At 33.7% G+C, this 19,390-nt stretch overlaps 1 protein-coding gene across 8 annotated transcripts in view; it reads right to left on the reverse strand.

Moving 5' to 3' along the window:
- ROBO1 (roundabout guidance receptor 1) overlaps positions 1-19,390 on the reverse strand; it is a 1,151,566-nt gene that overhangs the window by 126,773 nt on the left and 1,005,403 nt on the right. For all 8 annotated transcript variants that reach the window (XM_073009653.1, XM_073009651.1, XM_073009652.1 and 5 more), the window contains one exon: positions 11,649-11,806. In XM_073009653.1, coding sequence (XP_072865754.1) covers positions 11,649-11,806 — 158 coding nt within the window. The remainder of the gene's footprint in view (positions 1-11,648; positions 11,807-19,390) is intronic.

Raw genomic sequence — 19,390 nt, forward strand, 5'->3', positions numbered from 1 at the left:
AATTTTTGAAGTTAAATATCTTTCACCTTTCCAAATTATTAAGTTTAGTGTGGAATGAACAGGAACTGAAAATCAAGACAGGAGAACTTAAAATAACGCTTTATAATGAGGCTGCCATCAACGGTCCTCAAAATACTTTTGACTACTGTGGTTTGATTCTCAGAATGATCCTAATAAACAGGCAAACAAGATATCATTGTCTGAATATTTTCAACGATTAAAGGACTTGACCAAGGTTTGGTTGTTAGGACAGTTTCAAAAAACATGCTTTGGACATAACAGACCTTTCCCAAGATGGTCACAGATTAAGCTTAACTTACTATTTAAATTGCTGCAATTTATTTTCTGTTTTGAATGAGATTGTGTGACAAACTCTGATATTCAGTCATTTAAGATCAATTTCTATATGTTCGCAATAATATGCAGAATGTACAAAATATTAATCAAATCAATGTACGGCCATCCCCGTACCTAATGGATAAATAAGCAGAGAAATTTACTAAACCCTATATATTTAGAATACTACTTTCAATGCTATTACCAAGATAGGAAATACTGAATTTAGAACACAAAACAAATGGAAAAATTATATGAAATAAATCCATGAAAACCCTTTGTTGTTGAGTTTTTTGTTAAGATATATCACAATCAAATTTAAGTGTCATTTTAGATGGGTTGATCAGGTCTAGTCTGTCATGGGAAAAATCCCAAGAAGAACTCTTATGATAGGAGACTCTACACTAAGCCATTATGTGACTCAGGGTAAATCAATGGGCTTGGCCTGTTGTCCCTGAAAACAAGGACCTTGCCTGTTCACAATCTCTCAACTCTGCTCCATCTCTAAGATTCTGTATCAGTATGTCACACTGATAGCAATGTCTTTACTCACAGAATTAACTTGTGTAGTATCTCCTATTTTTAAGCCAATAAAATATCATGCTTTAGAAAAAAGAAATGGTGTGGATGATACCCTCTTCCCATTTTACAGGAGAGTAAGATAAGAAATGCGTAATTATATGTGGAAATAAAATTAACAAAATCATATATATTCAAATTAGCAACTTTTCATCCCTGAGTATCCTAAAAGACAAAATTTCTGACTTATATTTCATTCATTTAACACCTTTTCAAGACATATGTATTGAGCTTCGACCACAAGACAGACATGAGGAACACAGGTAGCCTCTCATGTCTTATGTATATTAGATAAGCAATATATAAATCATAATTTAGAATAGATTATAAGAGAAGCACTTGGTAAAAGGAAAGGAACAGATCATAGGAAGAAGAAATCTAGTGTGGGTATTTGGGTGGGATTTTGCTGATGGCTCCTCTGAAGAAGTTTTCTTTGAGACCTGAAAAATGAGCGTGTTAGACAAAGGGGGTGTAGGAACAGAACATTACAGATAGAAAACCACATGCCACGACTCTCATAAATTGGTACACCAAGCTGTTGGCATGCAAGCTTTCAAATGCACATGTAACATATGAATAGTGAAAAGACAGGGCAACAACCAAATGCTCACTGAAATTATCTTTTTAATTGCATTGTCATCTAAACTAATTTGTGTACTAGAATGGAGAATGCTTTAGTTTATTGCAATCCTTTCAAAAGAGTGCTTAGACTTCACAGGTAGGTGTGAAATACTTGGCTTTCTTTTTTCTAGTTTCAGGGTCCAAACATGATGAGTCTATGTGTAATTACTTAAATAAAATTGCAAGTGTATGGGAAGTTTCAGGATGTTCCTTGGGAAGAGGAGCCAGCCTTTCTCAACCAGTACTTTGCATCTGAATCACATAATTTCTCAATTCCCCTAAGGATAATACCTAACGAGAACTGTTCTAGATGCATGGGAAAGAAGCTGATTCATTACACACGGTGGATACCTTTAGGGCACTAGTACAGAATTCTCCTGTGGAATAAGCAGTTGATGATAGCATTGCCCAATAAAGGTATACATAGAACTTGAATCAGTTTCTTAATTTCAGTGTTAGTCTAAACACTTTACTTACTCATAATGTTCACCCAAAACACTCCTAGTGATTCTGTGGCAACTGAAAATTCTCACAGTTGTGAATCAGATATAGATAGAAATACGTGCAGAGGAGATAGAAAGCTGGATCTTTGTTCACATACATTTATATCATCATCTTGCTTCTTGAAGAAAATTGGGATTGTTATGGTATGAGTAGTTTTGGATTTTCCTTTTCCATCAAGATTTAGATGACTAAACATATTCAGAGTTCAAATAGGTATACTAACAACAATAATAAAGAGAACACCATTACTAATGTGTATTAAGTGTGTCACCATTTACAATGACATTTAACATGCATTTTCTCGCTGAATTCCCTCAACGACACATTGAACTAATCTACGTATGATTAGATAATTCATTTCACAGATGGAAACGATGAAATTTATAGAGATCAAATGTCTTCCATAAGATCATGCATTTAATAGGTGTTGAAACCCAAAATTATAATGTGGTCTTATAACGCCCAAGCCTATGCTTTGTTCTACTAATCCCCAGTGTTTCAATTATTAAATATGAAAATTAAGATAGACAGGAAAAAATTATTTTAAAGTCATATATTCAATCCAATTACTGGTATAATAAAGTTGTGTTGACTTAACATATTTAAATCCCAAATAGAAAATTCATTTTGGAAAATAAATAGAATACATAACGTGCATTGACACTTTATGTAAGATGAACCTGAAAAAAAAAATCTACTTCTAGTTTACTACTCAGGTTTCCTTTGACCTTCACACAACAGAGCTATATATTTATTTTGCAGAAACACAAATTTAACTTCTCAGGGAAAAGGCGCTTTATGACATCAGCTGTATTAAGTATGTTAATTTCCTCTAGGGGAGAGGAGGGGAAGAGGAAGCAAAAGACATTGAACAATGAAAGAAATTGGAAGAGCAGACGAAAGCACTAATCGAAGGAAGGGAGGAGAAGCAGATGGCGTAGGAAGGAGACATGTGGGAATTGGGGGGAAAGGAAGCAATTGGCAAGGAGTGGGCTGAACGCCAAATTTGTGAAGGATCTGAAGGGCACTGGGGATTTGGATGGGATGTGAGTCAGCTGCTTTTTACCAAAATATCACACCAACAATGGAAATCAAAGAAGCCTACAAAGACACACAGGAAGCAGAAAAGGACTGGGAAAAGACCTGATGACACACTCCATTCTAATAATTTTACCTCGTCAGCATGGGAATGGGAAGTGTCACATAGTTATTTTTGGTTTTTTGGTTTTGTTTTGTTTTTTACTGCATAACTAAGTTGTTCTCCGACCTTCATGACAAATTTTCAAATCTTTAACTTGCTTTTGAAAGAAATGATACAGATAAAACCCTTCTATATATTTTAGCTATTTTTTACTTACCTTATATAAATGCGATTTGCTATTCAATGTCACTCATACACAAAACAATTCATTTAAACCTTCTAGGATTACAGTGACCAACTATCCCCATTTTCCCAAACCTGAGGGATTTCCTGGGAATAGAATTCTCATTTCGAACACCAGGACCATCCTGGGCAAAACAGAATGGCTGGTTTTCCTATGTAAGGTAAAAATCTTAAGAAAAAGCTACTAAAGGTACTTGTTCATCATTCTAAAGCATACTGATGCTGTAAAACTGTTTTCTACATTTTGCAAAGAAGAATGGATAAAATCTTAATTCAGTTATGCAATAAATAGATGAAGTGAAAAAAATAGTTACTGATTGGATAATGGCTTTGATGAAAATAAATATCTTATAAACAAATTCTTTCCCCATCATCTAAATTATTTTTTCAATCAAGTAAAAACAATGGTAGACATAGAGGATATTTGTGACATGCTACTGTGAGGACAGTAGAAAGAATAATAAACAAGTCAGCGTAACTTATCTCAAGGAATAATATAAGTCATTCAAAAATGCTTAACTCACAAAGGCTAAGAATTTGAAGCATGAAAAAATGACTTTTTAAGCTCTTCTTAACAAAATGAAACAATTCAGGATAAATGATTGACAAAGGTTATCACGAAGAAAATAATTCTGAAATTTCAGAATTGAGTCTAGGCAGAGCTTAATATTTATACTGTGTTGTTAATGTGTTAGTTTTTACTGTACTTTATTATATCTATACAAAATTCTCCAGACACTATATTAACAATATTTTATTTAATTCAATTTTTAATTTGTTATATAACATCTCATAATTGCTTACTTTTTTCAGCAATAACTTTTGAAATCTGTGCAGCTAATGATATTAGAACCTGGCCAATTCACAATTTGGACTGATAACTACAAAGCATATTCAGTTGAATGATTTACTGATTTATAATATCCTCTTCAATATAAATCCTTCATTTGGTAAATGCCAAATGATGACAGTTAATTGTTTTCTTTAGATAACCTCTAATCTCTTTTTAGGTAAGACTTCTGGTCTTCAGAATAAATAATTTTAGGTTGTCTGAGCTATAATATTTGGCCACATTGGACCATTTCTGTGCCATCTTTTATGAAACTACTCAACCTTTCAAATTTAAAAATCATTTTATGTTATAGATTTCAATACTGAACATAATATGGACTAGTTCTTGAACATGCCAAACCCTAGTTTCAAGACCACCACAACTTCCATTCTGTGAACTAATCTCTCCAAATCCTTGAATATTAAAAATAGTACTTCATAATGGAAACTAAGAGATACTGTCGTCCTGAGTCAAAATTTGCACTGATAGCATAGCAGAGTTGTTATATATGTTGCAGAATCTATAGGACCCTATAAAAATGTTATGAATGAAAAACATGGAAGTGACCCCTTGGTTGCCCTCTCTTTCCCCAACAGCCAATTTAGATGTAGCGACTGCGTTAGCAGAAGTTTAGTATGTATCTGGCAAGATGGTTGTCAGGATTAAATGGGTGAATATACATAAAGTGCTTATACTATGACCTGGCACATAGCAAGTGCTGTCACCATCATCATCTCCTCCTTCTTCATCTTCTTTGTAACACTAAATTGACAAGTATAAGCATACCCTAATGTAAAGAAAATAGCTTAGGCATTGGGTTTTCAAGTGGATAAAATGAGATTATATAAAGCATATAATACATAGCAAGTTCTTAATATTCAATAGCTATACTATCTCTAAAAATTGACATTTATTTAAATTACATTTAATAAAATAAAATTTAAATAAATAAATGTAAATAATTTTTATTTACAATTTTTCAGATTAAAAAGGAACTTTTTTCTTTTTTCTTTTTTTTTGGGGGGGGGATAGAGTTTCACTTTTGTTGCCCAGGCTGGAGTGCAATGGCGCGATCTCGGCTCACTGCACCCTCTGCCTCCCAGGTTCAAGAGACTGCCCTGCCTCAGCTTCCCAAGTAGCTGGGATTATGGCATGTGTCACCATGCCTGGCTAATTTTTTTGTATTTTTAGTAGAGACGGGGTTTCTCCATGTTGGTCAGGCTGATCTTGAACTCCCAACCTCAAGTGATCTGCCTGCCCTGCCCTCCCAAAGTGCTCAGATTAAAGGCATGAGCCACCGTGCCCGACAAAAGGAACTTTTTTTAATAGACTTTCATGACACAGTTATGCAGAAGAGCTAAATACAAAGCCTTAAATAACTATCTTGTAACATTCAATAAACATATCATGTATACTATGTAGCAGACATTGAAAATTTATTATTGTTTCTGTAAATATTCATTTACTAATCTAAAACAAAAGGTTTAATTCCTACTTGCCAATTTGCAGATCTCATATAAATATATAAAAGTATCATATTCTGTTAGTATAATGGTATTAATTTATGATCTTATTTTAATAGATATTAAGATAAACTATACAGTTGCTTTTGTCTCATCAGTTATCACCTAGGTACTATTAAATACCTTAATATTTTATTTCATAAACACATTTGTGTTTATGCTTGTAACAGTCAATTAAACAAGTTTTATTTATAAGCCATCCTCCATAAGAGATCAGCAATTTCATCTCTATGCCTGCAATTCCTGCAGCTACCACCAGGTTCATTTTATAGAAATCCAATACAAAGTATGAGAAATTGATGCCTGGAACTTGGTGCAATTGTCTGTGACGCAAAGAACTGTGCTAATTTATAACAAACTCACCTTTTTGCTGAGATAAAAATAACAAAATTGTCTAAGAAAACAAATATAGAATAAATGGCAAAATTTTAAACAAACTTAATCTAGGAAAATATTTGTGATGCCTACTTTAAATGTTTTAACTTTTTCCTTAATGTACAAGGCAATTTCAGTTTTTAGACTGAGCAAAATAATTATGTTTTCAATACTTGGTGTTAATTTTTCCCCAATCTTAACATTTTCTTTTTCCCACCCTAATAAAATATCTTGAACTTAAAAGTAGTATTTCTAAAAAGTAGTGAAATTTTTTAAAATCGCTTTTTGTGAGGTATTTTCAAAGACATCCAAAAGACCACTTTAGTCCTCCAATTTATCTTTATAAGAAAATTTCATTTATTAACAAGATGGATATGATTAAGTCTCAAACACATGAAGTAAATCAATTTAATCTAGCCTACCAGTTAAACTACTCTTATTTCTAACTCTAAATATAAATACTCATGTCTAGAAAACAAAGAACACTAGAGACAAACATCATTTAAGGCCTCTTTCAAATGATTCTAAGAAACATGTGCCAAAAAAGTTCTAAGAAATTCTCCTATCATGTAAGACAATAAGAAAATGTTATTTATATATTCATGGTTTACAATCATCTGGATCTAAAATTTGGCTCTGAATCCAGGTCATTGTAAGAAGAAATGAATTAAGAACTTAAAAAAAAACACAGGTGCAGCTGTAATTCAACTACATATTTCCCTTTTTTGTAGGGTGTGTCTTTGTTCTCACAGCTGGGAGAGGTGTACTTTAAATCTTCAACAAAGAAAGCCACCACATTAAAGAACTCTAGAAATTCCTATAACCAAAACTGTAGCAATAAGCATGCAATCTTCAATTGTCTTTCATAATGATATTATGTGCTTTAATCTTCTGTTCATCTGCACTCAGCACATTTGGCAAAGTACATTAACAATAGAGATGAATACACTAATTTGAATACAAGGCTTAGGAAAGAAGAATCACGTACAATGGCTAATAACCAACATCTTTTAAGAATTTATTTTCACTATTGAAAAAAAGAACTGGAAATAATGTCACGTATTCTGTTTGTGTTCTAAGTTTTTGTTTTAATTATTCAATTTCAGTTTTGCCTAAAGGAAGAAAATAAAACAAAAACAATTACGATTTACATAAGATCAGTGATTTTGAACCCAAACTGCTGATTTTTAATGTATTCCTTTTCCCAAATGTATAAATGTGCTTTTTACCTCCAGTGTTTTATCAGTTCCATAGTCATAATTTATACAAAACACACAGATGGTCTTAGAAATAGTGAAAGTTTCAGATGTTACAACTTCCTAGCATATGGAACACCATCATGGATCATCATTTTGGCAGCATGTAAATGATTTAAAAGTTATTTATATATTAACATCTTGGCATCATTTCATAGTCATAGGTTTTTACAACTTTAAACTGTTTGATTCCTTATTGTAGGTGGTTCTTACATTAACTAGAAGCTACTGATGGTGTGGGGGAACTGGTGCTCTTTAATTAGAGGACAGCATCCCCTTAGACAGCAAAAGTAAATGAAGATTCTAAAATAAATTAAACATTTTGGCATAAACAATAAAATGTCATCTAGTTCACTATATGATACACCAGGGAGTTCCAAGAATTTTTAAAAATCAAATTTATTATAGTGATTTTAAACTGTGAATGTCACAAAAAAATTAACACATACACAAGCATACCCACAAAATACAACCTTTAAAATAAACTGAGATCTTTCAAAATGCAAGATGACAACCACCATTATTTTTTATCTAGAGTATGGAACACGACATTAAAAAGAGTCATCTATGCTCTGTGTCTAGTTTTTATCTTTCCAGTCTGTCTTGAAACGTTCAATGAGGTTTTAACCCCCAGCACTCCCCTGAAATGGCTCTTGTCAAGGTCATTCATGATTGCTCACCGAGTTGTTAAATCCAGTGGTGAATTCTTAATCCCCATTATTACTCCATCTACCAGCTGTAACTGGTAGTCACCGACACCTCCTTCAAACCGTCTTTACTCGGCGGCCCTTCTAATTTTCCTCCTTTCCCAGTGACTGCTCCCTCTCAGTTCCTACTGCTCTTTCTGCCTCTTCTCTGTGAGAACTAAGCATTGGACTGCTTTTCCTTTCTATCTGTAACCATTCCCTTGGTGATTGCAGTCTACTGTTTTTAAATAACATGTATGCACTGATGACTCCCATATTCATCAGGAAAGGCTATGCTGTATGTGCTAAAAAATCCTCAGTGACTTAATCAACAAAAGATTTATTTCTCATTCATTTTCCATGTCCATCTTGAGAAGACAGAGGTGTAGGGTAGAACGTTCTACACATAACTCAGGGCTCAGGCTCTCAGGGTGTCTTCCATGTTGCAGTTGCACTACCTACATAAAACAAGTAGCCTGCTTGGTTGCAGAGTGGTAAAGAGAGTACTGGAGTATTTAAATCACTAGTATTTAATTTCTTTAACGTTCACTCACAACCCATGAAGCTGAAAAAGTCCAACAGGTCTGCCAGACAGCAAAAAAAGCTGGGAAGTAGAGAGTTTCATCTGCCCAGAAGGATACGAGAACTGTATAGTAATGAGTACTTGTATGTCTACCACAATTTAATTTTTTCTCCAACCTCAACCTCAATTCTGAATTCCTGACTCATGTATCCAACTGCCTATTTGACAATTATAGTTGGATATCCAATAAGCATTTCAAAATTACCATGTCGAAAACTGAGCTCCTGATAACTTCCCACCCCAAATTTTCTCCTACAATCTATGGCATCTCCGTTAATGGCATCTACACCATTTCAGTTGTGCAGGCCAATTAATCAGGAGGTCCTTGACTTTTCTCTTTCGCTCACAAACACATCCAGTCTGTTAGCAAATTCTGTTGGCTACTGCTTTGTAATATATCCAGAATCTAGCCACTCCTCGCTACCTCCCCGTCCTAACAGCCTGGTTCAAACCACCAATTAATTGTCTCTTACCCGGATTACCCTGAGAGCAATTGATGGGCCTCCCTGTCTCCACCATTGCCACGTTTAGGTGTGTTCTCAGGAGAGCAGAGGCTTCCCAGTTTACTTAGAAGAAAAGCCAAACTATCTACAACACCTGTAAGAGCCTACACAGTTGGACAATTATGAAATTCATAGCCTTTTTAAAAAGGCTATCTCCCTGATAGTATCTCCTATAAATCTTTACTCATTCTGTTCAACCAACACTGACTTTTTACTCTTCAGTGAATGCGTTGGGTATACTCCACCTTAGGGTTTTTGTATTTAATATTTTGGCTGCCTAGAATACCCTTTTTCCAGACACTTGTATAGTTCATTCCATCAATTTTTTGAGGTATTTTTATGTGAGGCATTCTCTCTAATCAGCCTCTTTAAAATTTCAATCCCACCTGAACCCTAATGAATTCATCTACCTCTTCACAATTTTTAATAGGACTCACTATAGTTTAACTTACTGTATGTTATACCTATTTATTTTGGTTTTTGTCTGTATACCTTTCTCCATTTTTATAGGATTTATTATAGTTTAACTTACTGTATGTTATACTTATTTATTTTGGTTTTTGTCTGTATATCCTTTCTCTATTTTTGTAGGATTTATTAGAGTTTAACTTACTGTTTATTATACTTATTTATTTGGTTTTATCTGTATACACACACATAAAATGTAACCTTCAGTAGAACACTCACTGAGTTTTGATCAAGTTGCATCTCCAGGGCTAAGAATTTTGTCAGCCAGGTGTGGTGGCTCATGCCTGTAATCCCAGCACTCTGGGAGGTCAAGGCGGGCATATCACGAGGTCAGGAGGTTGAGACCATCCTGGGCAACATGGTGAAACCTCATCTCTATTAAAAATACAAAAATTAGCTGGGTGTGGTGGTGCACGCCTGTAATCCTGGCTACTTAGGAGGTTAAGGCAGGAAAATCGCTTGAACCCAGGAGGCAGAGTTTGCAGTGAGGTGAGACTGTGCCACTGCACTCCAGCCTGGTGACAGAGCAAGACTCCGTCTCAAAAAAAAAAAAAAAAAAAAAAAAAATTAAATAAATAAAAAAAGAATTTTGTCATTAACTTGTATTAAACACGAATATGTTATCAGGAAAGGCATGAGGGAAAGTCAGGGATAATAATGGTTTTAATGTGTGTGAATCAGTAAGGAAGGGAAAGGGGAATTATAGATAATGGTCATTAAATGATCTAGAATATATTTTTAAGGGCAAAGTATTCTTATCTTCATTGTACATGAATCCAAAAGGAATCTGTTATTGCTAACGAGAAGAATTTGTTTCTTAACTCTATTTCTTGCATGGTGTTTCTTGACTTCATTTCCAAAAACCAGTGTTTCCACATATAGTTCCTTTTATCATGCAACTCTGCAGCACCTCTGATGAGCAGAACCAGGTCATCCTCACACCAGTCCCAAGAATTATAGAAATCCTTTGGGAGACTCATTCTCATTCAGATTTACATGAAAAAAAATGCTTAATTTTCTTTCAAGGTACCTAAAACTTTGTCTCACACAACTTTCTCTACTTTTCTCACTATTAATTTTTTCCAAGCTAATCTACTAACCAGTTGCTCAGAAATAGTGCAACTACTAACTAGGTTTGTGTGGTCTGCATTATAACTTTGCTCTTGTACATCTTCAGCAGTGACCTTTTCCTCACACACACATTCTCCTTGGGAACTTTTAAATCTTGACCAGCGAATTCACAATGGACAGATATCAGTGCATGCTGAACAAAGAGAACTGTAAAGGGAAATATCGAGCAACCACAAAATCAATGAGGGCTTGGTGACTGAGGGGCTTTAGTCAACACCTTCCAAGACAAAACAAGGAAGGAAGTCATAGAGAATCACTGCTGTCAAAAAGAAAACGCATCTTGACGTCATACAAATCACATATAATTTCTTACATCAGAGCAGGCATTTGAAATCCAATAATCTCATCATATGACTTCATTTTATATTGAGATAAATTATTCATTAACCACCTTTCAAAATAAGATTTTATTTTTCAGAAACAATATTGAACTCTATAGAACAGAAAAACACTTATAAAAATGAGAAAAAAACATAAAAACATCTTGAAGTGGTTTAAGAGGCCTTCTGGAAACATACTAAAAACAGATCTTCTTTAATAAACAATTTTTACTATAACACATGGAAATTTTATAAGCCCTGAGTTATGATAATAATTAAGTCATACATAAAAGTGTTAACTCTGAGACATTAAAACAGGAATTATAGTTTTTCTTTTACTGATCTCTAAACACCATGAATTTTCCTCACTTATTTTCATGTCAACACAGGAAGAATTGAAATATTTTTTTTTAAAAGAAAAACTGAATATGGGAGCTGATACAAGCCTTTATTTAAAACAATTTACTTCATTTTTCTCTTTTTTCCCTGGTAAAGATACATACAGTTAGACCTACAAATGCCCTCTGCTGTTGAATTCAATACTCACAGTTATTCTTTCATCTTTATCATCGAGTGGAGAGCCATCTTTCTTCCACGAAATGGTGGGCTCAGGATGGCCTCGTGGAGGCTGGCATTCCATTACTGCAGGCTCTCCTACTGCAACCATGACATCCGAAGGGTTTTGTCTGAAGTCATCCCGAAGTACTGTAGGAACAAGATTAAATCATTATACTCAAAAGTGATATATACAGTCCTAATCTCTGAACTTCTGCAGGAGATATTTATTATAATTATAATAAACTCCCACTAATAGCTCTTGCAATACAGCTTTAAGAATCTGTATCTACTTACAGATATCTGCAATTTAATAAAGATATTTGGGCTTACACATACATAGGAGGGATAACCTGATGTTCTCCGCTGTTTAGTGTGCTCACAGTTAGCATTCGGCTCATCTTTAACTTGCATTTCTTTACTGCCTGCTGCCTACATTTTTCTCAGCCATGTGCTAACGAATACAGCTGAATCCTCCTTTTATCTATGTGACACCACAGGATAATGCTTTCTATAATAAATGAATTACATATACATGCAAAGTTAATATTAAAAGAAACAAAATTAAGGTACTTCCAAGCATGAATTTAATTGAGTGATATTTTATACATATATAAAATTAATGTATAAGGTTATATAATCATTGTAATTTAAATATGTTCATTATAAAAACTTTCGACATATCTACAAAGCCAAGACATTGAAACTCATTGTGTTTTTCCATGATTACTGAGAATGTTAGAAGGCACCAAGATGGATAACAGCAGTGCTACCAACAGCATTACTTTTATATTCTATGTTTTTGTTGTTTTTTGTGTGTATATTATCTCATTTAATCCTTAACCTATTCACAATGAGAAATACTATTAATTCTACTTGTACTACTAACAATTAGTCCCATATTGTGGAGGAAGAAATAATGCACTATTGTAAATTCACTACTGTAAATTGTACAATTCAGTATCATAATCTCAACTGGCTACTAATATAATATTAACATACTGTAAAACAAGCAGTATTTTGTAACTGTTAGAATTAAATGTGGAAAGGAAACCAAATACATATTCCAAAAATAGTTCATACAGTAAAATTGTCCCAGTGTCTTGATAACATCAAGAAATCATGAATTATTTGGCATGTTAGTCTTAAATACAACTCTAAATAGTATGTTCAAGACATGCAATCTTGATGTTCAAGACATGTCAAGATTGCATGTCTTGAACATACTATTTAAGACTTTTGCTTCCCTTCTCACAAAAGAGGGATGAAGATACATATACTTCAGTACAAAGTCCAATAAATAGTTATACTTCCTCGGCTCTGCTTTCCTTGATCTGATGTGTAATAGAATGTCAACCAGTTTGGTAACCTAATTTAACATGGCATTGAAAATGTTTATTAGTATGTTAAGTGCATAGATTTGGATTGATAAATGTTATTTATCTTTTAAAACCTATTGAATTGGGCTGGGTGTGGTGGCTTACACCTCTAATCCCAGAACTTTGGGAGGCCGAGGCAAGAGGATTACCTAAGGTTGGGAGTTCAAGACCAGCCTGACCAACATGGAAAAACCCAATGTCTACTAAAAATATAAAATTAGCCGGGTGTGGTGGTGCACACCTGTAATTCCAGCTACTCAGGAGACTGAGGCAGGAGAATCGCTAGACCCCAGGAAATGGTGATTGCGGTGAGCTGAGATCGTGCCATTGCACTACAGCCTGAGCAACAAGAGCGAAACGGTCTCAAATAAATAAATAAATCCTATTGAATTTTTAAATGAATATTTGAATTTAATATTTATTCCTATAATTTTGTACTGGAATGGATGTCTTTCCATTCCACTGGCATTTAAAAGTGCTTTCATGGATGAAGTACTACCATGTAAAAAACTTAAGATCTAACCGTTCTTTCAAAAAATCACTCTTAAACTTTGGTTTCAAAACCTCAGACAAGTTTAGGGGCTTACAAAAACCTATATTTTTCTCTTGCTTTTTAAAATTTGTCCTTCCTCAATTCCAACCAAGTAGATGCATACATTTCAGTAAATTATCAAATCCATGAAAAAAAAAAATCCCCATTTTTAAAATGTGAATATTAAGACAACTTGGGCATAGCATGACTATGTTAATATTTGGAAACTACTGCTTCAAAGAGAAGACTTTTTTTTTTCTTATCTTTGGAAAGAACAGTAAAAGGAAAACTAAAATAAATCTGATTGCACCAAACTCTTTAAATTCTAACTTCAATACTATTCACTATTAATAAAATATATAGACACCAAGGTAAACATTGTTAAACTGAAAACTCCAGCTACTGTTACCACATAATAAAAGAACAGAGTATAAAGACTTTCACTATTTATAAGCTTATATTATTAGTAGGTGTTAAGAATGTAACACAAATAAAATGTAAGGCTTGTAGAAAAAGCAAATGGATTGACCTTGACAGGCAGTATGTGCCTTTGCTGGATCACATTATTAATCAATGATAACACCTCTGAAAAGGTTAACACCTTTGAAACACCCAAAAGTAAAATACTTTTCAAATAAAAGTAAACAATATGCACAATTTTTCTATATGGCAAACTTAAAACCAGTTTGGTAATGCTATATCTTATTTACATACCGAATCATTTCTCAAATAAACCAATGAATGATAAAATGTCTTGAAGAAATATCAAAGGTCTAAGTCAGATAAATCAAGTTATTTTAACATTTATTATGTTATTTGGCCTTTTACAATATGTAATGAAAAACTAACAAAATGTAATCCATTAAAAATTGTTGCTTAGTAATGCTCATGTAATTATTTTTGCAGCTGTAAAGCATAAAACTTTAGTATTGCCTATGACTATGGGCAATTCTGCATAAAGTTATGAATTTAACATTTTTCTTCTCTCTTCTAAAACTAAGTTTTCTTTCTTATACTTATCCCAAAGATTTCCTTTTGGGGAAAAATAATATGGTATCACATTATAAAACTATATGAAACTTTTAGTAAAATTGTCCAGTTTTCAAAATTCATGTGTATATTTAAGTCATCACAATAAAAATCAAATTCAAATGAATCACAGCATTTTGGCAGAAAAACCAAAAGCATCCATATACATCCCAGATACAGATCTTTCGACAAACTTCTCCTTTTCTCCTTTAGCATTTCTATTAACCAAAGTATATACATTTTTAATGTTTCTTGATTTGAAACATATGAAAATTTTAATTTGGAATTGTCAAAAAGGTCTAATATTAATTTGAAAAGAGCAAGTAGCATACATAGTGTATCCAAGTAGATATCACCTAAAAAGGTATTAAACCAGAGTTCCCCCTAACATAAAAATATAATATTTATTTCATATTTGTGTAGTCTTATTTTATGTATATGGTTTTGCACATATAATTTAACTGAACCGTATTTCATTTTTTTTTCATTCTATTAAATTAGAGAAAATATACGCTTCATTGAGTATTTGAATCCTAGAAGGTTTTCTTCTTTAAAAAAAATGGTTCACTGGGCCAGGCGCGGTGGCTCACGCCTGTAATCCCAGCACTTTGGGAGGCCGAGGCGGGCGGATCCCGAGGTCAGGAGATCGAGACCATCCTGGCGAACACGGTGAAACCCCGTCTCTACTAAAGACACAAAAAATGAGCCGGGCGTGGTGGCGACGCCTGTGGTCCCAGCTCCTCGGGAGGCTGAGGCAGGAGAATGGCGGGAACCCGGGGGGCGGAGCTTGCAGTGAGCCAAGATGGCGCCGCTCACTCCAGCCTGGGCCACAGAGCGAGACTCCGTCTCAAAAAAAAAAAAAAAAAAGTTCACTAATTGTACAAAACATAACAAAGCATATAATCACCTACTTTTTGAAAACTTTACATCAATTTTAACACAATTCTCAAACTAAGTAAACATCTTTTCGAAAGGAATTCTAAAATTCAGTGGTGTCTTTGCAACTTATCTGGGTAACATTAAGACAGGAAGCAAAGAATAAAAAAAGTTAAACAGAAAGTGTTCCAAGTAATATGGAGACTTTAATACCTGCAAAACAGTCTTTAAGTGCATTGTAGGAAATTTTAGAACTGAAACATAACATTACAGAATGGGCAGAGGTCTTTGACAACATATAATCAATCCCGTAAACAGAGGGAACCAAGTCCCAGGAAGCTTTTCTTGCGTTATTTATGAGAAGGGGACCAGAAGAAAACCCAGGCATTCTGATTCCCAATGAAGTGTTTTTTTGTTTCTTTGTTAATCATGTCACTATTGTGCTGTAAAAATGCAATTGTTTCTATCTAATCCATTGTATTTCCAATAAATTCACTTTATTATTGCAAAAGGCTTGACGTATGGTAATTGTGCATCACTGCGCTACAGTCTCACCACTATCCAGTCTTGGTAGGCTCAAGTTTTCAAGTTAAGTGTGAACAACTAATTGTGAATATTTGTGAACTACATACAATGCCTTTACCTTCATGAATCATAGAATCTCAGTGCGGCTAGGGGCCTGTCAGATGTGTGATCTGCACTTTTTTGCTTTAGAAATTAAGTTAAGGCTCCTCAGGGAGAGAGGAGCATGCCACATAAATAATAATAATAATAATGTCAGCAACATAATAATGATGTTAGCAATGGCTGATGCTAATTGAACATTTACTGTGTAAGGAACCTCAGTAAGTAACAACTCATTTAATACTCATAACAAGTCTATGATAAAAGGAATGTATTGGTTTTGATTTTGCAGATGACGAATTTGTAGGACGTGGTACCCAAGCTAGAATACAGATCTCCAGTACATAAAGAATACTTCTCTACTAAGTTACCTGCCTATCTGGTCTTAACACAGTGTTCATAATTCTAAATACACAAGTATCATGACATAATTAACATTTCAGACTCATTCTGTTGTAACATAAGTGAGAAATTTCCCTCCTGCTAATCATATGGCTATCTTTGAATATATTCTGCATTCCTGTGTTTTTTCAGATTTTTTTTCTTGGAAGAGGAAACCACATTTTCAGAAAAATATTGAGAATTCGATTTCATTATTCATAATACATATGACGTGCTCATTTTTATCAATGTTTCCCCTATTTCAACCACAAAATGATTGAAAATGTTGTATATTAATAAGCATTTTAATTAAATATGAGCAATTTAATTACAAGTGGGTATCTTGGGAAAAATAGGGGAAGATATTCTGCAGTCCTGGGATTTATTTTTTTCTACTTGCAGCAAATAGTAACCTCTTGTCAACTAGGAAAAAAAATAAAATGAAACCCTTAAAAAACAAGGTATATTGGAGGAGAAAATAAAGAAGAGGTAAATAAAGACAACTCTACAAATGCTCAGTAACAACCTGTTTCTGTTGCCATGTAACATTTTAATTGTTCTCAAAATTACTACTCACATACCTAGTCTTTAATTTTGAGTACAGATAATATTACTTACTTTTATGATACTCCTACTTCCCTGTCTGAACACCAACTTCATGCTGATGTAAATAAGTGTAATTTAATATCAAAATAACTATCATTCTTTCATTTAACACATCTGCACTGAGCACATACTTTGTGTCTGGCAGGTATGCTATAACTCTTGTATATTCCTTGCAGTGAAGTATATGTAAAAGGTTGACGTCTGTCAAAAAACATTAATATTCACCTTTTTGGGAAAGAGTAATACCATAGGGTCTTATTGCAGGTTATTTTGAATAAAGAGATATATTTTGAAGGCTGGATCAGAAAGCATACCATAAAGTTTTCTATAACTATTTGCATTCCTACTTTTTAGCTGACAGCATTGCCCAGAAGAACAAAGTGCTGTTCTTTGTACAAATGTGTGAAAAATTCCTTAATATTTCTGAAATAATTCCAAACTTTAAAAAAGATTCCAATCAAAGGATGAATGTACAGAAAGATAACCCATTGAGGAGGAAAACTAAAAGAATAACAAGTAAAATAATATTTCATCAAGTATTATCCATCTTACAACACCATCTTCTAAAGCTAAGGAATTTGTTTCTAAAAAAGATGCATGTGAACATCAATTCTATATAAAGTTTTTCCATTTAATTTTTAAAATTTGACACTGAATATATCTAGGAATATTCTATAATAATTATGTCATCTTCTACTTGTATTTTTCTTATATCATGCAACTTTGCTTTTAAACCTTAAATTATGCTTTGCTTAAGACCCTGGAAGAAAATATGCTGGTAGAAGCACTTTTAAAGATTTGACAAAACTCTTATGTTCTAACTGAGGAAAGGAGTACTTTTACTCAAAAATTATACATTCTGAAAACCTGACATAGCGGATGGATGACAAATATCACTCAACATTATATGATAACAACAACCTAATGTGAATGGATACAAGGCATTGCAAATAGAATGAGAAGAATTACCAGAATAAAAACAATTACTAGCAAATTGTTTATTTACATAGTGTATGATGGAGAAGCAAGCTAACTTAAATACAGTTGTATGTTTCTGTATTCTGCTGGGCTGTAGAAATGGGGCCATGCTGTCCCTGGTCTTTTAATTGTTAGAATTACATCCAGATTGGGTTCCAGCTTAAACCACATTCAAATTTTACATAAATATGAACACCATAATGACACTTCCTGTACCGCTCTGCAAAACACTGCCTAGTGTTTATTCCAACAGCACTAAGTCTTCAGGACAAAGAGAAGGTAAGTTTGGCATAGTAGGTTTCAGTTAAAATTTGTCATGTGTTCCAGAGAAAAGTGTACATCAGTAAGGATCTATATATATATATTTTTAATTTGACTTTAAGTTCCGGGATACAAGTGGAGAATGTGTAGGTTTGTTACATAGGTATACATATGCCATGGTGGTTGGCTGCACCTATGGACCTGACATCTAGGTTTTAAGCCCCACATGCATTAGCTATGTGTCCTAATGCTCTCCTTCCCCTTTCCCTTCTCCACCCCCCGACTGCCCTAATGTGTGTTGTTCCCCTCCCTGTGTCCATGTGTTCTCATTAGAATCAACATTTAAATAGTTAATATTCAGCAGACTTGAAAGTCTGGTAGATCATTTTAAAATATATCACCAAAGTAAGTCAAATGGCTAAAATCATATGTCCTAACTTAAAAGTCAGTAACTTACTGTATGTTTGCATTTTATACACTTTAAAATAACCTATTAGATTTATTTTAAAAGTTCACTATTTACAGGACATCATTTTATACAGTAATAAATATTTATTTATGAATCAGAAAACAGAAGTCTAGAATGTCAGAATCAACACAGATTCTTTCACCATTCTGTGATTTTAACAGGTAGATTCACAATGATTCAGTTATTTCCACAAAAAAACAGAGTTTTATACTCTATCTTGATAGGGTTATTATGAAAGCTAATTATTTAATGTTTATACAGGACTTGCCATTTATATGGTGCATTACATCTGCAAAGAAGTATTGCCATTAGTCACTATGTAAGGAATTGCCAAATTTCTCAGCTGCCAGTACAAATGGAAAGGAGGACAAAGAATGCCATTGATGAGGGTTTTAAAGTGCCAGAGCAAAAGTCACACCCAGGAGTAGCCTGGCAGGGTTAAAAAAACACAGACAAAATGAGGATATCTGAGCTATGGGACCCTGATTAGGGCAAGACAGGCATGCATTCTTTCTTTTGTAAAATCCAACTTTTCATGTAGCGCCTTGCAGCAAGAGTTCTCAATCAAAGAAATATGCTTCTGTATTTATTGCCTGGCT

Source organism: Chlorocebus sabaeus, chromosome 22 (assembly GCF_047675955.1).
Source record: "Chlorocebus sabaeus isolate Y175 chromosome 22, mChlSab1.0.hap1, whole genome shotgun sequence".
NCBI classification, from domain to species: domain Eukaryota; kingdom Metazoa; phylum Chordata; class Mammalia; order Primates; family Cercopithecidae; genus Chlorocebus; species Chlorocebus sabaeus.